The sequence below is a fragment of the Trichechus manatus genome, unplaced genomic scaffold, assembly GCF_000243295.1.
Source record: "Trichechus manatus latirostris isolate Lorelei unplaced genomic scaffold, TriManLat1.0 scaffold00002, whole genome shotgun sequence".
NCBI classification, from domain to species: domain Eukaryota; kingdom Metazoa; phylum Chordata; class Mammalia; order Sirenia; family Trichechidae; genus Trichechus; species Trichechus manatus.
In genome coordinates this window covers 17,158,542-17,180,689 of record NW_004443938.1, presented here as the reverse complement: position 1 = coordinate 17,180,689, position 22,148 = coordinate 17,158,542, and the positions used below count along the sequence as shown (strand labels likewise).

Sequence of the window (22,148 nt, the reverse complement as noted above, 5' to 3'; positions counted from 1 at the left end):
GTCCTATGGCCCAAGCAGCAGGGCTACTCATACCACAGCCTGTTCCTGATGTACAGACTGTTCTTGGGCTTTCTATGCCACTCGATGTGTGAGGTCTGTAGAACATGTTGCCTTGCAAACTTGAACAGCCCCCCAAGCATCTTGGTTCTTCTTACTGGTAGGAGTGCAAGGTGCGATAACCTACCCTTTACTTTTTTTTTTTTTTAATTTTATTTTATTGTACTTTAAATGAAAGTTTACAATTCAAGTTAGTCTCTCATACAAAAATTTATACATACCTTGTTATTTGACCCTAACTGCTCTCCCTATACTGTGACAACACATTCCTCCTTTCTACCGCTGATATCCCCTGTCCATTTAACCAGCTCCTGACCCTCTCTGCCTTCTCCTCTCGCCTCCGGAAAGGAGCTGCCCATTTAGTCTCATGTATCTACTTGAGCTAAGAAGCGCACTTTTTACGAGTATCATTTTATGTCCCATAGGACAGTCTAATCTTTGACTGAAGAGTTTTGCCCTTTAATTTGGATGAGATGTCCTGGTTTTCCTTAGACTATTGGACCATTAAATATTTCACCTATGTGGCTGGCCCCTGACTTTTTATAGGGTTTATCGCTCACTCTCTGGAGCACATATTTCTTACCACGGCATCCAGAGTATATGCCACTTCTTGTTCATCAAATCCAGTTAGGAAGTTATCCTCAAGATAGTGGACCATGTGATATTCTGTGGAATGTCTACATGGCACAGGTCCCTTTTGACTATATTGTAACAGAAGCAGAAGAATTCATACATCCTTGGAGCAAGACCATAAATATATATTGTTGACCACCCTTTGTAAAAGTATACTGATCCTCTTTTATGAGGGGTATTGAAAAGAATGGCCAGTCTAGGTATGTGAGGCTATAATATGATCTAGAAAAGACACCATATCCAGTCCAGTAGCCACAATTGGAGTAACTACTTGGTTAAGTTTACAGAAGTCCACTGCAATTTTCCATGATCTGTCTGGGTTTTGCAGTGGCCAGACTGCTGATTTCAACAGGGATAGATGGGGACCTTTATATCCTTAAAGTCTTTAAGGGTGGCACTAATCTCTGCCATTCCCCTTGGATGGGATATTAATTTGGATTTACTTTTTCCTGCAGTAGGAAGCCTCAGGAACTTCTCCTAGGCCTTTCTTATTACAATAGCTCTTATACTACTGGTCAAGGAACCAACGTTATAGTTCTCCCAACTAAGTATTGCCTTTCCAATTATACATTTAAGAACTAATTAAATAACTATGTGCACCTGTGAACCCAATATGAAACGCTGTTGTTAGGTACCGTTAAGTTGGTTCTGACTCACAGAGACCTTTTTTATAATGGAATAAAATGTTGCTCCATCCTGTACCATCCTCATAATCATTGCTATGTTTGAAACCATTGTTGCAGCCACTGTGTCTCCAGTCCATCTCATCGAAGGTCTTCCTCTTTTTTGCTAACCCTCTACTTTACCAAGCATGCTGTCCTTTTCCAGGGACTGATCCCTCCTGATAACACGTTCAAAGTATGTGAGACGAAGTCTCACCATCCACGCTTCTAACGAGCATTCCGGCTATACTTCTTTCAAGAAAGATTTGTTCATTCTTCTGGCAGTTCATGGTATATTCAATATTCTTTGCCAAAACCTTAATTTAAATGCATCAATTCAAAAGAAGCTGGTCCATTTATTGCATGACCTCCATATGCCTCCACCCTAACACAGAAGCCATAATGGTTTTTTGACTGCTTGAGTATCAACGTCCCTTTGGACCCTGTATTAAATTTCCCTGGAAAGATTTAGGCGTTTTCCCCTTCTTAGTCCCTGCCCCTTAGTTAGGCAGGTTCTGTGGTTCTTTTTGGTGTGTATTTGCTTTATTCCCTTATCAGGCCCAGCACTCCCCCACTGGGTGATGCTGAGATTGGCCCTAATGAAGAGCCTGTGGCCAGGAAGTGAGGTGGTGAGGGATGCTGAAGAGAGCAAGTGTTGTCTTGTGAGGCACCTGCCTCATGTGATGTCTCTGAATAGTTTTCAAACATGAAGGCTGGAGGCTTCTGTCTTCCAGTAAGAGGAAGTGGACCTCTTCTGAATGCCCAGAGGTTCCTGGAGAATCTGGGTTCAAGTTTATTATGAATCCTCATCCCGAGTCCCAGGGTCTCATTCCTTCCCTGTCAAAACCCTGTGTTTGGCAGTGGAGACTCGTCAAGGATGAGATTTAGTCATCTAGAAAGTTCTATCACTCTTACAATTAAGTCTTGTGTCTAGTTTTTAACTTCATCTGCCCTCTGCCTACACAAGATGAGTGTCTCTGAAAAACTGCCTCTCTAACTCTCACATTTTGCTTTAAATTGTTAGTTAATAGACCTGAGTCTGTTACTTTCTTCAGTTCATCAGTGGTACTCAGCTACTCCTTCCTCCCTTCCCCACCTCTCCAACACCAGAGACATTGCACCAGCCAGTACTTCCCTTCCTCCTGTGTCTCATCCCAGTGCATAATAGGTAAAATCTCCAAAATCACCCACATACAGCATGCCAAGTTTGTCCATACTCCCCTGACCCCAACAGACGGCATCCCATTGTCACTTAGCTGGCTTAGCGATCAAGGAGAATCCGCCTCTCTGATTCCATCCCTAGAGTCTGTTTCCTGGGATCATTACTGGAATTAACTGAGGTTGGAAGCAAAACCTGAGACAGGGAGTCTTGTGAAAATGATTTCTTGAAGGAATGTTTTAAGAAAGGGGTGAGGGAAACATGATAGGAGGAGGTAAAGATGCTGAGCGGTGTATGGCCTCAGCTGTGGACCAGTTTTAGCCTGAGCCCCTGGGGAAGCCTCTGGAGCACTAGTCCAAAGAATCAGTTCCACCTGAGGCAAGCTGGCGGGCCTTTTAATCCCATCAGTCAGTCATTGGCTGCAGCTGCCCTGGACGGGGGTAGGAGACATAACCTGCTGGCCTTGGGGGGTCCCTTTCAGCTGAGGGAAAAGTCTCTGGAAAAGGGGGATGGTGTTAAGAACAAAGAGAGAGCCTGGCTGGTGCAAATGGTTAACGCTCTTGGCTGTTAATGAAAGGCTGGGGGTTCAAATCTACCCAGAGGCACCTCGAAAGACAGATCCGGTGATCTGCTTCTGAAAATCAGTCATTGAAATTCCTATCGAGCACAGTTCTTCTCTGACACGCATGGGGTCACCAGGAGTCGGAGTCGACTCGAGGACGACTGGTTTGGTTGGTTAGGAAGAAAAACTCAGCAACGGGCGGACAAAAGTTCTAACCAGGTGGAGGGGGTCTGGGCAGGGAAGCAACAGCATGCACAATTACCTTTGGCACTCAGGTAATAATCTGCTAAATATCCAGGCCCTCTGTTCAGGTGGGAATTTGTCCCTTCTCCCACGCCTCCCCCCACCCCCAACCTCTGGATAGAACTGCCTGGGCATGCTCAGAAGAGACTTCAGGGTTGGTACAGTGTTTCTGACTTCCTAAAATTTGGGCCCGGAAAACTAGCAGACTACCATTGGGAATTACCTATACATAAAGGTCAGAGAAAATGAGGAAGAACCTCAACGAGATGGATTGACACAGTGGCTGCAACAATGGGCTCAAGCAACAACTGTGAGGATGGCACAGGAAGTGTTTTGTTCTGTTGTACATAGGGTTGCTATGAGTTGGAACAGACTCGATGACACCTGGCAACAGCAACGTCAATAAAGCTATTTTTCTTTTAAAGGTAAACACAAAAATATAATGCTTAGAGTGTGATTTATTCGGAGGGCTGGGGCTTGGGAAATTCAGTGCTTATTGGGACGTTGGAACATCAACACCCACTCCACAAAAGCCTCCTTGCTCTTTGATGAGGAAGGAAGCTGAAGACTTGGCCAAACCCATCTGTAAGTCTGACGTGGTGCAAAGCAGATCATAAACCTAAGATTTCTGAAGTCTAAATTATCCTCTGCTTTATGATATTTGATTCTTAAAAGGGGCTTTTGAGTGTTTTGTCATTAAATGAAGGAACCATTAAAACCTGATCCAATTACTCAAACAGTGCATCTGCTGCACCTGTGCACGTATGTTTGTAGAAAGCCAGGAATTGATTCCCTTTTTTTCCTCTCAAGGATGGAATGGCCTTTTCTATGGTGAACATATTTTGGTAATATCTAATTCCAATCACACGGTATAACAAAGGACTTACACACTTCTGACTAAAACTTGGAAATCCTCAAATTTCTTGGAGATATTGATGGTTTATGGAGATGAAGCAGGATATTGAAATGGAGATTTGTGGTAGGCAGAAAAGTGTCCACATCCTAAGCCCCAGAACCTATGAATATGTTATGTTACATGGCAAAGGGGCATTAAGACTGCAGATGAGTTAAGTTTGCTAATCAGCTGACCTTGAGAGAGTGTCCTGGATGGTTCAGATAGGCCCCATGTAATCACAAGGGTCCTTAAAAGAACCAGTCTGAGGATGATGTGATAAGGGAAGAAAAGCACAGAGAGATACAACATTTTGCTGGCTTTGAAAATGGAAGTAAGGGACGAGAGGTAAGGAATGCAGGTGACTTCTAGAAGCTGGAAAGGACAAGGAAAATGGCTTTTCCCACACAGCTTCCAGAAGGAACAAAATCCTGCACACACTTTGATTTTAGCTCAGTGAGATCCATTTCAGACTTGACCTCCAAAACTGTAAGATAATAAATTTGTGGGGTTTAAGCTATTAAGTTTGTGGCAATTTGTTACAGCAGCAATCAGAAACTAATAACAAGTTTATTCTAAAAAATCTATGCCTTTTGCTTCTCAGTTTGATCTAAAATATTTTTTATAGCTTCCATTTGGGAGCCTGGGAATGTTTGGTGGAGGCAGGATAGAGAAAAAGGAGGGTGGCATCGAGTATGCAGAGAATTGGGAGAGATGGAGAAAAAAATAATGAGAACCTTTTATTTGCATAGACAGTGAAAAAGGAGGTGGGAATCCTGTTCAAATTAGGCTAGCTTCATCTGATGAGTGGATCCAAAAGAAAGGAAATTTATTATGCCTTTTAGATATTTCAATAATTTCAATGTTTTCTTTGTACATTTTCATATAAATATGTATTTTAAGGACTTTATGGTCCTCAGGTTTTAGCTTATATAATCTGCAAATACATAACAAAGTGTTAAATCAAATTTTTCGGGCCAACTTCAACTTTTGAAAAATCTAAACATTGTTGTACTAATAAATTGGAGAAGACCACATGGGTTCCTGATGAAAATAGATTTCCCATCATAATTAGATATTTATTTAAAGAATAAAAACAGCAATAGACTCCAGAATCAATTATTTTTTGTGCAGCCACCAGAGGGCGCTATAACCTTTGAGGAAGATAAAAGAGCGATTTATCTTTGAGGAAGCGACATTTCAGTGCAGAAAATGAACACCAGTGGAATATTTCAAATATTTGTCCATGTCATTTTACTAGAAACATTTTCTGTTGTTTTTATTTTTCTCTTACAAGTCAGCCTCAGAAACATAAAGCGGGAGAAATGAACCACGCCTCCATTCAGTTTAGCCAAAGTCGGTAGGAGACAGAATGAAAGCACAATGCAATTTAACGTATCATGTCTACATTAAAACTTGCCCCCAAACGCCATGCAGTGCTAAGAGTCACATCCCCATCATGCAAGGACATTGAACTATCTGATGATTACAAATCCTGGTTTTTATCATGGGATGTTAAATGTCTCCACGAGGCATGCTTCCCCTTTGGACTAAAGGTAAAGAAACAGCAATACACAGCAACTAAGTTGTCTCCTCGCAGCCAGAGAATGTAAAAAGTACTTTTTTAAAAAACATAGAATCCATCCATAATGTTTTCGATGAGGTACTGTGGAAGCATGGGAAAGAGGATCCACAGGAAACTATGAATTAGGAAGATGTACAACAAAGAGAAACTCGCAGTCATACATTATGTTGTCCATGGAGATGGGTGGCCTTCTGGGAGGGGTGGAATTATGCCCCCTCCCCAGTCACTATCTATGGGTTGTAAAAATATTGTTTCAGCGGCTTTTATTTTTATTTATGTATTTCAAAACCCTAGGCAGGGCATTAATCTCACATTACTAGAATTCAGTTTCTCTTGAGATTTCAACATACAAAAATATTGGAAGGGGACTAAACTGAGAAAACCCCAATCAAATATCCTATTTTGTGAGGCAGAAGATGAGGTGGCATCCTAACATTTAGATATGACAGCTTTTCATTACCAAGTGGCTTTTGGATAGGCATCCTCTGTACCTAAATTGGAGCCCTGGTGGCATAGTGGTTAAGAGCTTGGCGGCTAACCATAAGGTCAGCAGTTAGAATTCACCAGCCACTCCTTGGAAACCCTATGGGGCAGTTCTACTCCATCCTGTAGGATCACTATGAGTCGGAATTGACTCACCAGCAATGGGTTAACAGGTACTTACATTACTCATTAAATCACCTGTGTGGCTATAGCAAAACATTCTCATCCAATGAGAGTATTTTACACAGACCTGTGTGTCCGTGAATTTAAACATGGCTTGAATTTGTCTAGCACCTCTCCCAAAAGTCTTATAATTAGTTCTTTTATTTGTTTAATCTCTATGACATGGTTTGTGATGTAAAGATTATTTGAGAGAAGTATCATAATTGCATAAGAAGAAATTGAGAGAGAAAGTTTAAGGGACTAACCCTGATCACCAAGTTCAGTCTCTGCCATCCCCCAGCATGCTTTAAAAGGAAAGCAAAATAGACACTCTTCAATCCTTTGAATATCTCTTTCATCCAAAGGGCTCACAGCACCTAACAAGTGTATAGTTTACAAAGAAAGAAAGGAAGCACAGATCAACCCCCAATTCACAGACGGCCCCACAGCAGTCTCTGCAGGAGGGAAAGTGCCGTTGGGGCAGTTGGGAAGAGACTGTGCTCAGGGATGGTCTCTGGGTGGCACAAACGATTTGCAGTTGACTACTAACCAAAAGGTGGGCGGTTCGAACCCACCTGGAGGCTTCAGGAGAGAACGACCTGGCGATCTACTTCTGTAAAGATTACAGCCAAGAAAAACCCTATGGGGCAGCTCTACTGTGTCACATGGGGTCACTCCATGAGTTGGGAGTCCACTTGGTAGCAAAGAGTTTGGTTTTGGTTTTGCGCTCAGGGGAAGAGGCCCCCAGGTTTCAGATTAGCCAAAAGCCACCTCAGCAGGGTGTGCGGCTCCCAGTGCAATGGACTACGCGGAGTGAGCCAAACTGCTTTTGTCCCCACAGGTGCTGCTCCCGCAGCCGCTGCAGTGTGATGGGAGCAGGAGGGGCTGGGGGCAGGAGCCTCAAGCTCCCTTCTGGTCTTACCAATGACGGTTTGGGACCCTAGGACAGCCATTTCACTTCTCAAAGCTTGTGTCTGCCCTCAGCAAAAGGGACTAAAGGTAATACATTCCACACAGGGCCACTGCGGGGAGTGGGGGGCATGAAATGTGTTGTTTTGCCAACTATAAAGTGCTATGTAAATATAAGGCATCAGTTTCACATTGAAATCTGACTCCAAGCACAGTCTCTTTCTTAGACTTCCCAGAGTCTTTGTAATTTTGTGCTTTATGAGTCTTTCTAGACCCTTGATACTGAGATTTGAGCTGCTGTGGCAGAACGTAGAATTCTTAAAAGTCACAGAGGCCCCTCAAACGTGGAACCATCCAATTCAGTGTGTATTGCAATGTATCCAAGAGTAGGGTCTATAGGCAACAACAGAGAGAAGCTATCCTCCCCAGAACCCCAAAGAAGCGTCCTCTGGGTTGTGATCCCTAACAGGTGACACAGGTTTGGACAGAGATTCTCTCCTTCCTGAGCAGCCGTGGCTTTGAGTCAAACCACAGTCCCCAAACATTATGGCTATCAGAGTGAGTAAAGAGTCTCACCTTAGACTCTATGAAACTACCCAAAATCCATTTCCAACACAGCCCAATCCCCAGGGATACACTGGAAGTAATCCAGTTTTTCCCAATATCCTTTAGACAAGAAAAACTGCTTAAGGCCAAGAGAACCACCAGGGTTACTCCTAAATTGAATGTCATAGAAAGTATCACCCACTGTCACTCACCCTGGCCCTTAGTAGCCACCTCTGAGGTTGGGAACTCACAGAAGCAGCCGCCTACTTCCCAACACAACGCAGTATAGAGCAAGAGTATTTACCCAGGGGAAAACACAAGGGAACAGGGCACAGAATTGGGCAGTTCAGTTTAACTTTCATTTTGGGAGGTTCTGCAAAGCAGCTGTGTTAACCGACAATTCCAACGCCTCTAGATCACTTTCTTGAAATGACTCTGAAAAGTAACTCTTTGAAAGGTCTGATTAAGTCCTCTCGTGGACCTATTCTGCCTTAATATTTGAGTGGTACTAAAAATAGCTTGCACTAAAAGGTGAGTTAAATGCATATTCATGACAAGCCACAAAAGCATTTACATGTATTCACAAGCCCTGGTCAAAGTTTTTGGAGCTCTTCAATTTCAGGGGAGCTGTCTTGGAGTCTGCAGGCTGGTGCTGCAAACCGAAGGGGAAAAAGCTGCAAGCACGTCTATGTCATCCTATTATTTCCTCCATTATTATTTCCCCTTCCCTCAACACTTGGTTGACACTGGTGAATCCTGCTCATAGCTGCGAATCAAAAAGGTTAAAGCATTGGCCTCTCAAATCAGAAGCTTGGGGGGTCCAATTTGAGAACCTGGAGAGTTACTTCTGTCTGTACCAACTGAACACTCACTGCCGGTCTGAACTCCATGGCCAGTATGGCCCATGGCCTCACCCAACACCTTCCACAGACACGAGCACCCACGTGTTCTGTTGGGCCAAAGCCACAGACATTGTGTCTTATATCAGGCTTCTATCACTGCATCTTGCTTCCTGTTTTGTTTCTTACTTAATGTGAGGATTGTTGTTTACAGAGTATTACAACTTCTTGGTAAAACTTGGGGAAATATTCAACCAACATTTCCACTTAGTTTGCAATAAAATTCAGGCGGTTCTTTCCATTTGAATGTCAAGCCACACAATGACTACAAACAGAATGTGTTATGTCGACAGTTTGCTAGCGGTGGGGCCAAAATGGGTTTTTGGTGGGTTGTGGTTACTCTCATGGTGAGAAATAGTCAGATCAGTAAGTGAAGACTTTATTTTTTTCTCTAACAAAATGAGCTCTTCTTTAACAATGGACCCCCAAATTTCTGTGAGGCGTTAGTCGAAAGACAACATGGATTGTGTTTCATTTGGGTTAGAGTTTGTGGGCATAAGTGGCATAAAGCTTAAAAGACAGTTAATTTAATAGAAGAGATTACTTAAGATGAAAGTGCTTTTCTAGTGAAGAGTGTGACTTAAAACAAACGGAGAAATCTAAGAGCCCTGGGTTGAGAGAGAGAGAAAAAGAGAGAGATCAGAAAAGCAAAGATTACTAATGCATGCCCCCATATTTATCTCTTAAGGTTTCCTGAGCATTCCACTACCTTATAGTGCAACATAATAACTCCAATAAATCAATTATATCCCTATTTTTCTCAAGCAAAAAGTATATACTTCAAGAATATGTATTGAGCAAAACATATAATAGTATATCATCTTTGACAACAGTAGTAATTTGAACTTCTATAAATATACTTAAATAACAAACATAGAAACTTATCTATTCACGAAGGACACAAAGTCACACGTAACTATACAAAAATAAAACAATCGTTGTTTTTTGGAGTAAAGGAATTAGAAACCAATTCAGACACCAGAATCATCATTTCAGAATGGATCCCAGGGAATCTGGACATAAATTCATACTGTGTACAGGCACCACAGCCAAGGAAAAAAGCAGCAAACACTTCCCGCTGGACTTGTTACGATTTCCCACAGATGCCTAGAAAAGCTAGGAGGGAGAAGAGGTCTCCAAGTGTAATAAGATGCTTTTCTCTCGCTGTTTGATGGAAAGGGCACATTTATGGGATCCTCCACCTGGGTCACGTGTGAAAATATTAAGTTGTCCTTTGAGTGAGAGGAATATAGAACATGGCTCCTGCTGGTACTCTCCCACACACTTCTCTCTGTGAAGTGTTTGCCAACAGGTGGAAAAGGCACACCTTTTCTGTAACCAATAGCAAAGGATTTGTTCCAGAATATCATGTTTGTCCTGCTCCAGTTGCAGCTGTTCCTTCATTCAAAAAATAATAATAATAATTTGGAGAACTCAGCTACCCAACCAGGTGGAATACGTAGATTCTTCTTTAGGAGCACAGAAGAATTCTACGAATAATTCACCCTGGTCAAATTTGATCCTTTTTCCATTGAATATTGGAATAATCTTGAGAGCAAGGAACAGAAAATACATTTCTCACATTCCATCCTAGAGCCTAGCATAACCTTAAGCTCCCAGCAGGAACACAAAGATCATTTTTTGTTCAACTGAACTCAATCATTCCAATCAAATCATTCCATGGATGCCTTGCAACAGGAACTAGGAGTCCTGATGTATTGGGTGAAGATCTTCACCTAAGTTGCATCTTTAGAGGGTTTTAGTTTTCCTTTTAAGGAAAAATCTAAGTTCTTGCAACATCTTGGAAAGTTGCATGGGACAAAAGGGGAGAGAATCCGAGACTGTTCTCAAATAGAACTTTCAACATAAGCTGAGGGGGGCTGTTTCTCAAGTTCCTGGGGGTTGCTCTCAGGGGCAGGCATCGCCCGCTGCTGCTGGTAGATATCCTGAATCAACAGAGTGTTCAAGACCTTCCATTCTCTGTACTTCCTGGCTGTCAACTTCGGATCATCCAGCAACTGGTTAATCACGGCCAAGTCATGTTCTTTACACTGTCCAAGTAGAAACAAAATGGAAGATGTAATAAGTATCTTAATTTCAATAAATCATCTTCAGTACTTTTACAAATAAATACACATATACATTTCTCTTAAAATCATCAATGTGTTTTTTACTCATTAATATCCTAATCCCTGTATCAAGCCCAAGATACATAGTGAAGGAAAAAAAAAAAAAAAAAACAGTTGCTATTGAGTGGATTCTGACTCCTGGTGACCCCGTGTGTGTCAGAGTAGAACTGTAGTCCATCGGGTTTTCAATGGTGAATTTTTTGGAACTACACTGCCAAAGATTTCTTCCATGGCACCTCTGGGTGATCTTGAACCTCCAGTCTTTCAGTTAGCAGCTGAGTGTGTTACCTGTTTGTGCCACCCAGGGACTCCAATACAGTATGCTTACATATGCTTGCCAACCACAAGGAAGTTAAGTGTTCTACCCAAGTGTTACTGAAGAACTAGACATATAGCCAAAGTCCTCTGCATTGCCCTTCTCTGATCAATCCATTATTCCACTCCACAATAATAAGCATTATTCCCCTCAAAGCCTCTAATCATATAACCATTTCATTGACCATCCAAATCTCACTAATTAAAAATGAGACACAGTCATTTACCTAACACACAAGAGAACACAAAATACATCTGTTCAATTTTTATTTTGTTAATAAGTCACATACATATATTTATTAACAAATACAGAATGAATATACATGCTACCTTTTATATTCAAAGAAGAGACTATGGGCTTTCCATCAAAACCATATGTATTCCAATAACACTAGTAGAGTAAACAATCTATTCATATTATTTCACCCTGCCTCCTCTATAACCAATGACACACATTTTTTTAATGTCTGGCTCAGGTTACGGAGTTTTCTATAGTTAAGGAATGGGGTTAAAATGTAAGATGCATCAGCCTCCACATTCAAAAAAATCACTCAGCCTTGACAATTTCTCTCAAATCTATTCCTTTTTCTCCATTCCTATGACCACAGCCCTAGGACCCAGTATTTCACACCTGATCTACTGCTACAGCCTCATACATGAGGTCCCTACCTCCAGTTTCCACACCATAAATCTACCTTCCACATGGCAGCGCAGGAGACCCACCTCAAATGCCCAGTGTCCTCCTCGTGATTCCCCTTAGTGTCAAGGCTTCCCATGTACCTACCCCTTCGCTCCACCTGTTGATACTCCACTCCCTTCTTCTTATTTTCCGTTGTAATATCATTGACGTCCATTTTCTAATCCATGCAATGTTAGGTCACCCCCTATGATGTTGTGCCACACAGAGAAACTTTCTCACCTTCACCTGCTTAATTCTAATTCATAGAGTTTCTTCCACATGGAACACTTTCCCATCTTTCTTTACCTGATTTTACTAAACCTCATATCTGTACTTACTCCCCACCACCAGTCTGTCAGTTTGTCGTACTGTGGTAGCTTGCATGTTGCTGTGATGCTGGAAGCTATGCCTCTGATATTTCAAATACCAGCAGGGTCACCCATGGTGGACAGGCTTCAGCTGAGCTTCCAGAGTAAGACAGACTAGGAAGAAAGGCCTGGTGATCTACTTCCAAAAATTAGTCAATGAAAACCCTACAGATCAGAACAAAATATTATCTGACTGGACTCAAACATGCCAAAAATCATGGAGATGGTGTATGATGGGACAACGTTTAATTCTTTTAGATATAAGGCTGCCATGAGTTGAGCTCATTCAAGGGCAACTAATAACAACATAGTCACTTTTAGGCATCATGTTCTCCAGCAAACCTTCTCTGAACCCCCAGATTGGACTGAGAGGCTTTTTCTGTGCTTTCATGCCTTTCAATACTCATAGCACTCTTAGCATTGACCATGTTATACTGAATTTAGATGCTTATCGATCTATCATTCCACCTACTCTAAAGTTACTTAAGGAAGGTTAAAATAAAAAATAAAAAAAAAAGCTTGTTACCATCAAGTTGATTTCAACACGTGGCAACCCATATGTTTCAGAGTAGAACTGTTCTCCATAGGGTTCTCTATGGTGGTAATCTTATGGAAGTAGATCACCAGGCCTTTCTTCCACAGCACCACTGGGTGGATTTGTATCGCCAACCTTTCGGTTAACAACCGAGCGCAAAATGTTTGCATCACCCAGGGACAAGGATACAGCAAACCTATTTTGTTCATCCCTGTATCCCCTGCACCTACCACAGTGCTTGGTGCCAAGTAGACATTCAGGGCATGTCCGCTGTGGAATCAGTCTCTCTCCCTGCCTATAGCACGTACAAAGCTAAACATGCCCTGGGAAAGTTCAAAACTATGCTCACTAGTCTCATTGAAATTTATGACCACTGATGTTAAGTGGACTTTTACCGCTATCCAGCAATCTTGTTATATATTTCTCATCCTTTTTCTCTCCTACTCTCCCAAATGACAATTTCAAAACTTCTCATTTCTTCTCAAACCTCCTCTCTCCATCCTCACATGGGGCTGATGAGCCTACTCCCTATTTTTTTTTTTAGGAAATGGAAACAATCAGAAGAATGCTTCTCAGCATTCATATTGTCTACTTACCTACAACAGTACAAATGTATGCAGCCTTCCCTCCCGTTAACATGAATAGGTATCTATGCTCTGAGCAAAGGCCAATCTCCCTACTTGCACACAATCACCCCCTCTCTCCCACTCAAGGAAACCACCCCAGCAATTCATCCCTCTTTCTTGTGACTCATCAATTTCCCATCTCCACTTGATCATTCTCACCGGCATACATGTATCCTGTTATTTCTCCTGTTTTAAAAGCCCTCTCTGGACCTCTCTTCCCCGTTCCAGCTAATGCTCCACTTTTCTCCTTAACTTTAGAGAATACGTTCTCAAAAATGTCTCTACTCACTGTCTCCCATAGACTCTCTCCCATCAGGCTCCCATCCTTAGAAGCAAGGATGGCGAGACTACGTCTCACGTACTTTGGACATGTTATCAGGAAGGATCAGTCCCTGGAGAAGGACATCATGCTTGGTAAAGTAGAGGGTCAATGAAGAAGAGGAAGACCCTCAACAAAATGAACTGAGACAGTGGCTGCAACAATAGGCTCAAGCATAACACCGATTGTGAAGAGGGCGCAGGTCCGGGCAGCGTTTCGTTCTGTTGTACTTGGGGTCACTATGGGCGTGAACTGACTCGATGGCACCTAACAACACCAACAACATCAGGCTTTTAGCCCCATCCTTCAACGAAAAATGCTCTTATGGTGGTCATCAATGACCTAAACAAACAAACAACAACAAAAAGAAACAAACCCATTGCCATCAAGTCAAATCCAACTCATAACGAACGTATAGGACAGAGTAGAACTGCCTCATAGGGTTTCCAAGGCTGTAAATCTTTATAAAAGCAGACTGCCACATTTTTCTCCCATGGAATGGCTGGTGGATTCAAACCTCCGACCTTTCAGTTCGCAGCCGAGCGCTTAACCACTGCACCACCAGGGCTTCATCAATGACCTACACATTGCTAAATCTAGAAATCAATTACCCATCTTCAACTTATTGATCAACGGCCTCTAAAACTGTGGAGTGCTTCCTTGTCTTGAAACACTTTCATTGTGTGGCTTCTGTGACACATTCTCCTGACTCTTCTCATCCCACAGTGGCCACGTATTCTCAGTCTCCTTGGCTGGTTTCTCCTGTCACCCAACCTCGTAACACTGAAGTGTCGCAGAGCTCCATCCTGGAGCCTCTTCTCTGTTCTATCTACATTCATGATCTTAGTGATCTCATCTAATCCTTCCTACTCTCTATATATGTTGACAGTCCCAAATTTAAATCTCCACCTAACCTCTTCCCTGAGTGCCATAGTTTTTTGGTCTAAACTTCCTTTTCAGAAGCTCTACTTAGACATCTAACAGGCGTCTCAAGTACAACATATCCAAAACTAAGTTTCTGTTATCCTCTCCACTCCAAACTTCCAAAACGCACAACAAAACCTGCTCCTACCAGTCTCCTGCATAGCACTTAATGGTAACTCTATCTTTCTAGTTGCTCAGGCCTAAACACTGGCGTCATCCTTCTTTCACACTCAATCTACCAGCAAATCCTGATGGCTCTACCCTCAAAGTGTGTCAGACCATGCCACACCTCTGTTCAGAACCTTCCAAAGGCTTCCCAGGTCACTCAGTGTAAAAGCCAAGGTGTTTACAATGGCAATAAGGCCCTATATGATATGACCCGTGGTTGCCCCTCTGACCCTCAGCTGCTCTCTCTCGGCCTCCATCTCCTACTGTACTCCAGCCACACTGACCTCTTAGCTCTTTCTTGAACATGCTAGGCCCACTCCCACCCCAAGGTATTTGCATTGTATTCCATTTGCTGGAATATTCTGACTCTGATAGTCTGTTTCACTCCCTTATCTTTTTCAGGTTTTACTAAAATTCTATCTTTCTAAGAGGTTTTTCATGCCTATGCTAATTAAAAATCAATCCCTCAACAGTCCCTACCCCCTTTCTTTTTTATTCTCTATCAAATTTGTCATCATTTAGCATACTATAAGATGTACTGCTTTATTTTGTTAATTTCTTCCTCTACTGAATTGTAAGCTTCATGAGGGCAGGAATTTTGTCTGATATGTCCACTGCTTTATCCCCAAATGCCTGAAATAATGCATGACACGTATTAGGCCTTCATTAAATATTTGTTGAAAAATACGAATATATATGTTATGACTTGAATTATGTCCCCCCAAAATACATGTTGTAAATCCTAACCTCTCTACCTGTGATGATAATCCCATTTGGGAATGGGTTGCTTTTGTTATGTTAACAAGGAAAAATTAGTGTAGGATGTATCTTGAGTCAATCTCTTTTGAGATATAAAAGACAGGAAACAAGCAAGCAGAGGAGAGACAGGGTAAGGTAGATGCAAGACACATGGGCAGAAGCTGAAGAGACAAGGACCTTCCTCCAGAGCTGACAGACAGAAAGCCTTCCCCTAGAGTGGGTGCTCTGAATTCAGACTTTTAGCCTCCTAAACCGTGAGAAAATAAATTTCTGTTTGTTAAAGCCACCCATTTGAGGTATTTCTGTTATAGCAGCACTAGATAACTAACACAATACAAAATAAGGAATGAATGAAGGAACTAATTACCCATTTGCTTTTCAATCGTTTTTGTGCCATGAACCCTACTGAGAGTCAGAGGGATTCCCTCCACGAACAAATAGAGAGACACACAAATTTGCATACAGTTTTAGGGGTTCTGGAATTAGTAGCATTTATTTTATCCACATGCAGTATCTGGTCATAGATTATCATATATGTTGTTGTTGTTCGATGCCGTCAAGTCGACTTCGACTCTTAGCAACCCTATGTGACCGAGTAGCACTTTCCCATAGGGTTTTCTAGGCTGTAATCTTCACAGGAGCAAATTTCTAGGTCTTTTTCCCACAGGGCTGCTGGATGGGTTCGAACTGCCAGCCTTTTGGTTAGCAGCTGAGCGCTTAATCATTGAGCCACCAGGGCTCTTTATCACATACTTTAGTGACATATAAACATATTGTTTATATTCTAAGGTTAGCTTAAGGTTTTGTATGTGGTGTCTTATTCCATTTTTTTTGTTTTCCTTTTTCATGTTTCAAAATTGGTCAAAATAATAAGGACATCAAGGGAAAGTACCATGCCTACATTAGTTTGACTTGTGAGATTTATAATTTTGAATCAAGAGAGCAAGGATGAGGTGATAGATGGAGGTCAAGAGGTATATTTAGGTTCCAGGAAGGAGAGAAAAATAGTGTACTAGGAAGATAGCCAGAGAGAAATAACAAGCAGGTTGACCAGAACCCAGAAGCAGAGCAAAGGAAGGCTAAATAAGTGGATAAGTAGTTAAGAGATTGTAGAAATCAGGCAAGGCCAAGAGATTTCTCTTTCTTCTGAGTTCTCCACATCTAGGCTTCAAAAATACCTCTTAAAAAAATAATAAGTTTTTCATCCTCTGATACCACCATTGTTCTTGTTGCTGTTAGTTACCGTCAAGTTGATTCCAACTCACGGCGACCCCACGTGTGCAGAGTAGAACTGCTCCATAGGGTTTTCAAGGCTGTGACCTTTCGGAAGCAGATCATCAGGCTTGTCTTCCGAAGCCCCTGTCATGATTTCGAACCACCAACTTTTCAGCCAGTTAATAGCACTACTATATATGGAGTCGTCATGGATTGAATTGTGTCCCGCAAAAAATGTGGGTAGCAACTTGGCTAGGTCATGATTCCTAGTATTGCATGATTGTGTTATCTGATGTGATTTCCTTATGTTTTGTAAATTATACCACTATGATGAGATTATATGTGATCTCCTCATGTGTTATAAATTCAATCACTGTGATGAGGTTATACTGATGAGGTTGACAAGATTAGTGTCTAATGCAATCTCTTTTGAGATATAAAAGAGAGAAGCGAGCAGAGACACATGGGAACCTCATACCACCAAGAAAGCAGTGCTGGGAGCAGAGCGTGTCCTTTGGACCTGAGGTTCCTGCGCAGAGAAGCTCCCAGACCAAAGGAAGACTGATGACATGGACTTTCCTCCAGAGCCAGTGGAGAAAGTGTTCCCCTGGAGCTGATGCCCTGAATTTGGACTTGTAGCCTACTGGATTGTGAGAGAATAAACTTCTCTTTGTTAAAGCCATCCACTCATGGTATTTCTGTTGGAGCAGCACTAGATGACTGAGACAGAGTTATTTAAGGAGTTTTACTTTGTCCTTAAAAATTTTTTGACATCTGCTTGAGAGCAAGAGCCAAATATTTTATTGAAAAGCTAGATAACATCTTTGCAGATTCACAAAATTTGGAAACTTAATTTTAAAAAGACAAAAATGCATTAATCACCCAGTTACATCTGAAGAAAGAGTTGAGGAAGAGGGCCTCTTCAACTCTGGGCATCAGGCCGATGCTTCTCATAACACTTTTGGCTCTAAACAATTCAAATTACCTGCCATTTGGCTCAAACTCTGTTAGTGCTTTTACGGGTAAAAGAAAAAAACTGCAGAAAATACAAAGGAAGGAAATCAGTGAAATGACACAAGCTCCTGAGCTCCTGGCTGCACTGGGCACCCCAGGGGGGCAGCAGCAGCCTCATGCAATGGCCCTGCTGTCCCCTTGCCTCACAATGCTTCCGGCACGGTACCTTCAAGGACTTTCACAACTCCTGCTTCGCTTTCTGGCAAGCAGACAAAATTTGGCCGTGGTGCCAAAAATACAGGGAAAGACAGAAGGCTGCATTTTCATGTTTGATTCCAAGTATTCAGTGCATGGACTGATCCAGGGCACAGCACTGGAAATGTATTCTACCAGAGCAGTTACAGAGAAGGGGCCTCATCCCTCTTTCAACATAGGCCAGAGTAACCAAGAGATGGAGATCAGCAGTTCAAACCCACCCAGAGGCTCCATGGAAGAAGGGTCTGGCGATGTGCTTCCATAATGACGATAGCCAAGAAAACACTATGGAGTCCTCCTCTGCAACTCAGGGGGTTGCCATAAGTCCGAGGACGACTTCCCAGCAGCTAACAACAACAACAACCGAGAGAAAATTTTAGCTGGGCCCGTGAATCATCCCATTACTCATTCCATTTAAAACAAAAACAGCCTTAGCCAAAAGTCAGTGATTCTTGAGTTGCCAGGAATTCCTAAAGATCTACATTTGAAGTATGACATGATAGTTTGCTCAACTTCCTAGAAGAATTTCCCTAAAGAGCATTCTTTCCAATGCAGTCCCGGGGCAGGGACTTTTCTTTATTTATAAAATATGCCTACGGCAATATAAACATTATTGTTAAAACGGTTTCCTCATTTCTGCCTGAAATCCTGTTGTCTTTGCTTGTCCACATTGCTGCTTTGAAGTTTCTTTTAAACCATAAACATTTTTATTGCAAGGTAACATACCTAAAGAAAATTACACCCAAAAATAAGGCTTCCGCTTGATGAATCATCCTAAAATGAACCCAACCGTGTAACCACCACTGAGAAACGAACGTTAGCCAGCGCCTCGGAAGCGCCACTTGCCCCCCACCCCCCACCAGTCACTATCCTCCTCTCCTCCTTGAAGGCAAACAACCAGTGTCCTACCTACTTTGAATTTTAAAGACAATTAAAAATAGTTCTAATAAACAAATAGACAGGCACCAAATTCTTTCTCCACTGACTAGGCTGATGTGCTCATTTTCTCAACAAGGCCAACTTCCACATCATCAAGTCCTACCACCTGCTTATGAGATTGCTAGGCCCACACAATACAGGCTGTATCCCGTCAGCCCCTAGCATCACACGCTGGTGAGGTTTTAAGGGCTCTCTGGTCTATGGGAAAGACCAAAGAGCCCTGGTGGTGCAGTGATTAAGAGCTTGGCTGCTGACCAAAAACTTGGTTGTGTGAACTCACCAGCCATTCCGTGCAAGAAAGACGTGGCAGTCTGCTTCCGTAAAGATGACAGCCTTGGAAACCCTATGGGGCAGTTCTACTCTGTCTATAGGGTCGCTATGAGTCAGAATCAACCTGACAGCAATGGGTTATGGGAAGGACTGCTTTCCAGGAATATACAGACAGAGCAGTTCTCCAGCTGGGTATAACCACTGAGATGCCCCCAGTGACCCCTCCTTACTAGTGGTCATGCCTTTGTGTAATTCCCCCCTCTTGAGTGTGGGCTGGATCTAGTGACTTCTTTCTATAGGGAATGTGATGTCATGTCTTGCTGAGATTAGTTATAATCCACCTTGTTTACTCTCCTTGCTAACTCGCTCTGAGAGAACCGTCTTTCATGTTGTTAGCTGGCCTATGAAGAGACCCACATGGGAAAAAACTGTAGGTGGCCTTGGGCCAATATCCAGTGAGCAACCCAGAACCTCAGTCCAACAACCCATGAGAAACTGAATAAGCCAACAACCCCATGAGTGGTTTGTCTATAGATCCTCCCCCAGTGGAGCCCTCAGATGGTGACACCCCAACTGATACCTTGATTACAGCCTGTGAGAGACACCTAACCAAGCCACGCCTGGATTCCTGACCCACAGAAACTTTTTTGACACTTTGTTGTTAGCAGCCCTGGAGCTGGCCCCCGACTCATGGTGACCCAAGCACAACAGGATTGAACTTTTGTAATCCATAGGGTTTTCACTGGCTAATTTTTCAGAAGAAGGCCTTTCTTCCTAGTCCACCTTAGTCTGGAAGCTCCACTGAAATCTGTTTAGCATCACAGCAACACACTAGCTTCCACTGAGGGATGGCAGGTGGCTGTGTATGAGCTGCAATGGCCAGGAATTGAACTGGGTCTCCTGCATGGAAAGCAAGAATTCTACCACTGAACCACCACTGCCCCCTGAAACTGTGATATAATGAATGTTTATTCTTATTTTAAGTGCTAAGTTTTGAGGTTATTTGTTACCTAGCAATAGATAACTAATACAGTAGGAGAGGGAAAAGAGCTGCTGAATTCATCAACGGCATGGCTTAGTGCCTGGAGAGCTAGAGCCCATAGACCATCCTATTGGCAGGTAAAACCTTTGAATTCTCTTTACAAACCTGGGCCCCCAACGGCCAGATCCAGGCATGGCCTTGTGAAGGTGAAGGGCTCTGAGACAGCTGTTCCACAGAAAGCCTGGGGCCACAATTTTTCTTCTCCTAGAAATGGTCGTAACTGCTCATGCTCGCCTTACATTTTGATTTCCTGTTTCTTCCAACATGAACTGCAGCATATTATCCACTGATAAACATTTGCCTGGGCCAGTTCCTCTTTCTTAAATGCTGTTCCCTTCTCTTCCTGATATTCTTCATCTCTTACTCATGGGCCAGTTGTCAGCAGCTTTGTGGCCTTGTCCCTGCTGCCCTCAGAGTCAGCCACTTCCTTCCTCTGGCCTCACAAAGCACCTTGCACACGTATCACCCACAGTCTTCATCTCACTGCATTTTAATTATTTGTCTTCCTCTCTGTCTCCTCTGTACAATGGGGCCCACTCAATGGACCCCAGTGCCCCAAAATAGTTGGATTCAGGAATTTTGTGTTCAATAAAAAATTTAGTCACCTGTATCAGTGATCATGTAGGTCCATGGATGGCATGAACAGTTCGCACTCAGCTACTAACCAAAAGTTTGGAAGTTCAAATCCATCCAGCAGAGAGCCATAGAAGAAAAGCCTGGCAATCTTCTTCTGTAAGATCACAGTCATTGAAAGTCCTCTGGAGCACAGTTCTACATTGACATACATGGAGTTGCCATAAGTTGGAATCAATGTGAAGGTAACAGGTTTGGTGTTTTGATTTTACATCAACCATCATAGACAAATAAAACAGTAAAGTCCCAACAAAAACGAAAAACCAAACCTGTTGCCGTGGAATCAATTCCAACTCATAGCGACCCCATAGGACAGAGCAGAACTGCCCCATTGGGTTTCCAAGGAGCAGCTGGCGGATTCGAACTGTCACCCTTTTGGTTAGCAGCTGAACTCTTAACCACTGCACCACCAAGGCTTCAGGGTATATTACACAGAATAAACAAAATGTTTATCAACCCTGTACATACTGTGGAATATAACATATTAGTCTTTGAAAGAGGTGCTAGTACTATCTTTCATCATTAAATATTAAGAAGTTTCTCTGCAGTTGGGCAATTCTGCATTTGGATTTTCTTTGTATAGCTAAACTATGCCTTTTATTTTTATTTCTTAGTCTCATTTTTGCAGCCTTCTGGGGGGTTTTAGGTCTTCTATTAAGGAGCCCTGGTGATGCAGTGGTTAAGTGTCTGGCTGCTAACCAAAAGGCTGGGAGTTCGAATCCACCAGCCACTCCTTGGAAATCCTATGGCGCAGTTCTACTCTGTCCTATAGGGTCACTATGAGTCGGAATCGACTCAGCAGCAATGGCAACAGGTTTGGTTTTCCTGACTAACTGGGATGTCTGACTAAGCATCACTCAGCCTTTTCTTTGTAGCCTTGTCTTTTTGATTGTGTACATTTCTTCCTGGAAAGGGACTCAAAATTCTTAGGACATGTGATCTTCTAAAAACCAAACACCTATGCTCTTCAAAAGACTTCACCAAAAGAGTAAAAAGAGAACCTACAGACTGGGAAAAAAATTTCGGAGAGTACAAGTCAGACAAAGGTCTAATCTCCATAATCTACAAGAAAATCCAACACTTCTACAACAAAAAGACAAATAATCCTATTAAAAAATGGGCAAAGGAAAATGAAACAGCACCCATACCTCACACCGTATACAAAAACTACTTCAAAATGGAGCAAAGACCTGAATATAAAGCCTAAAACTATAAAGTTCATAGAA

General features: G+C 42.4%; 2 protein-coding genes across 8 annotated transcripts in view; one reads left to right on the top strand and one right to left on the bottom strand.

Moving 5' to 3' along the window:
- The window catches only part of OPRM1 (opioid receptor mu 1), a 212,696-nt gene that overhangs the window by 98,302 nt on the left and 92,246 nt on the right, over nucleotides 1–22,148 (top strand). The gene's annotated exons all lie outside the window — the stretch shown is intronic.
- The window catches only part of IPCEF1 (interaction protein for cytohesin exchange factors 1), a 272,082-nt gene continuing 256,540 nt past the window's right edge, over nucleotides 6,607–22,148 (bottom strand). For all 7 annotated transcript variants that reach the window (XM_023728921.1, XM_023728923.1, XM_023728926.1 and 4 more), the window contains one exon: nucleotides 6,607–10,843. In XM_023728921.1, coding sequence (XP_023584689.1) covers nucleotides 10,640–10,843 — 204 coding nt within the window. In that variant the 3' untranslated portion in view covers nucleotides 6,607–10,639. The remainder of the gene's footprint in view (nucleotides 10,844–22,148) is intronic.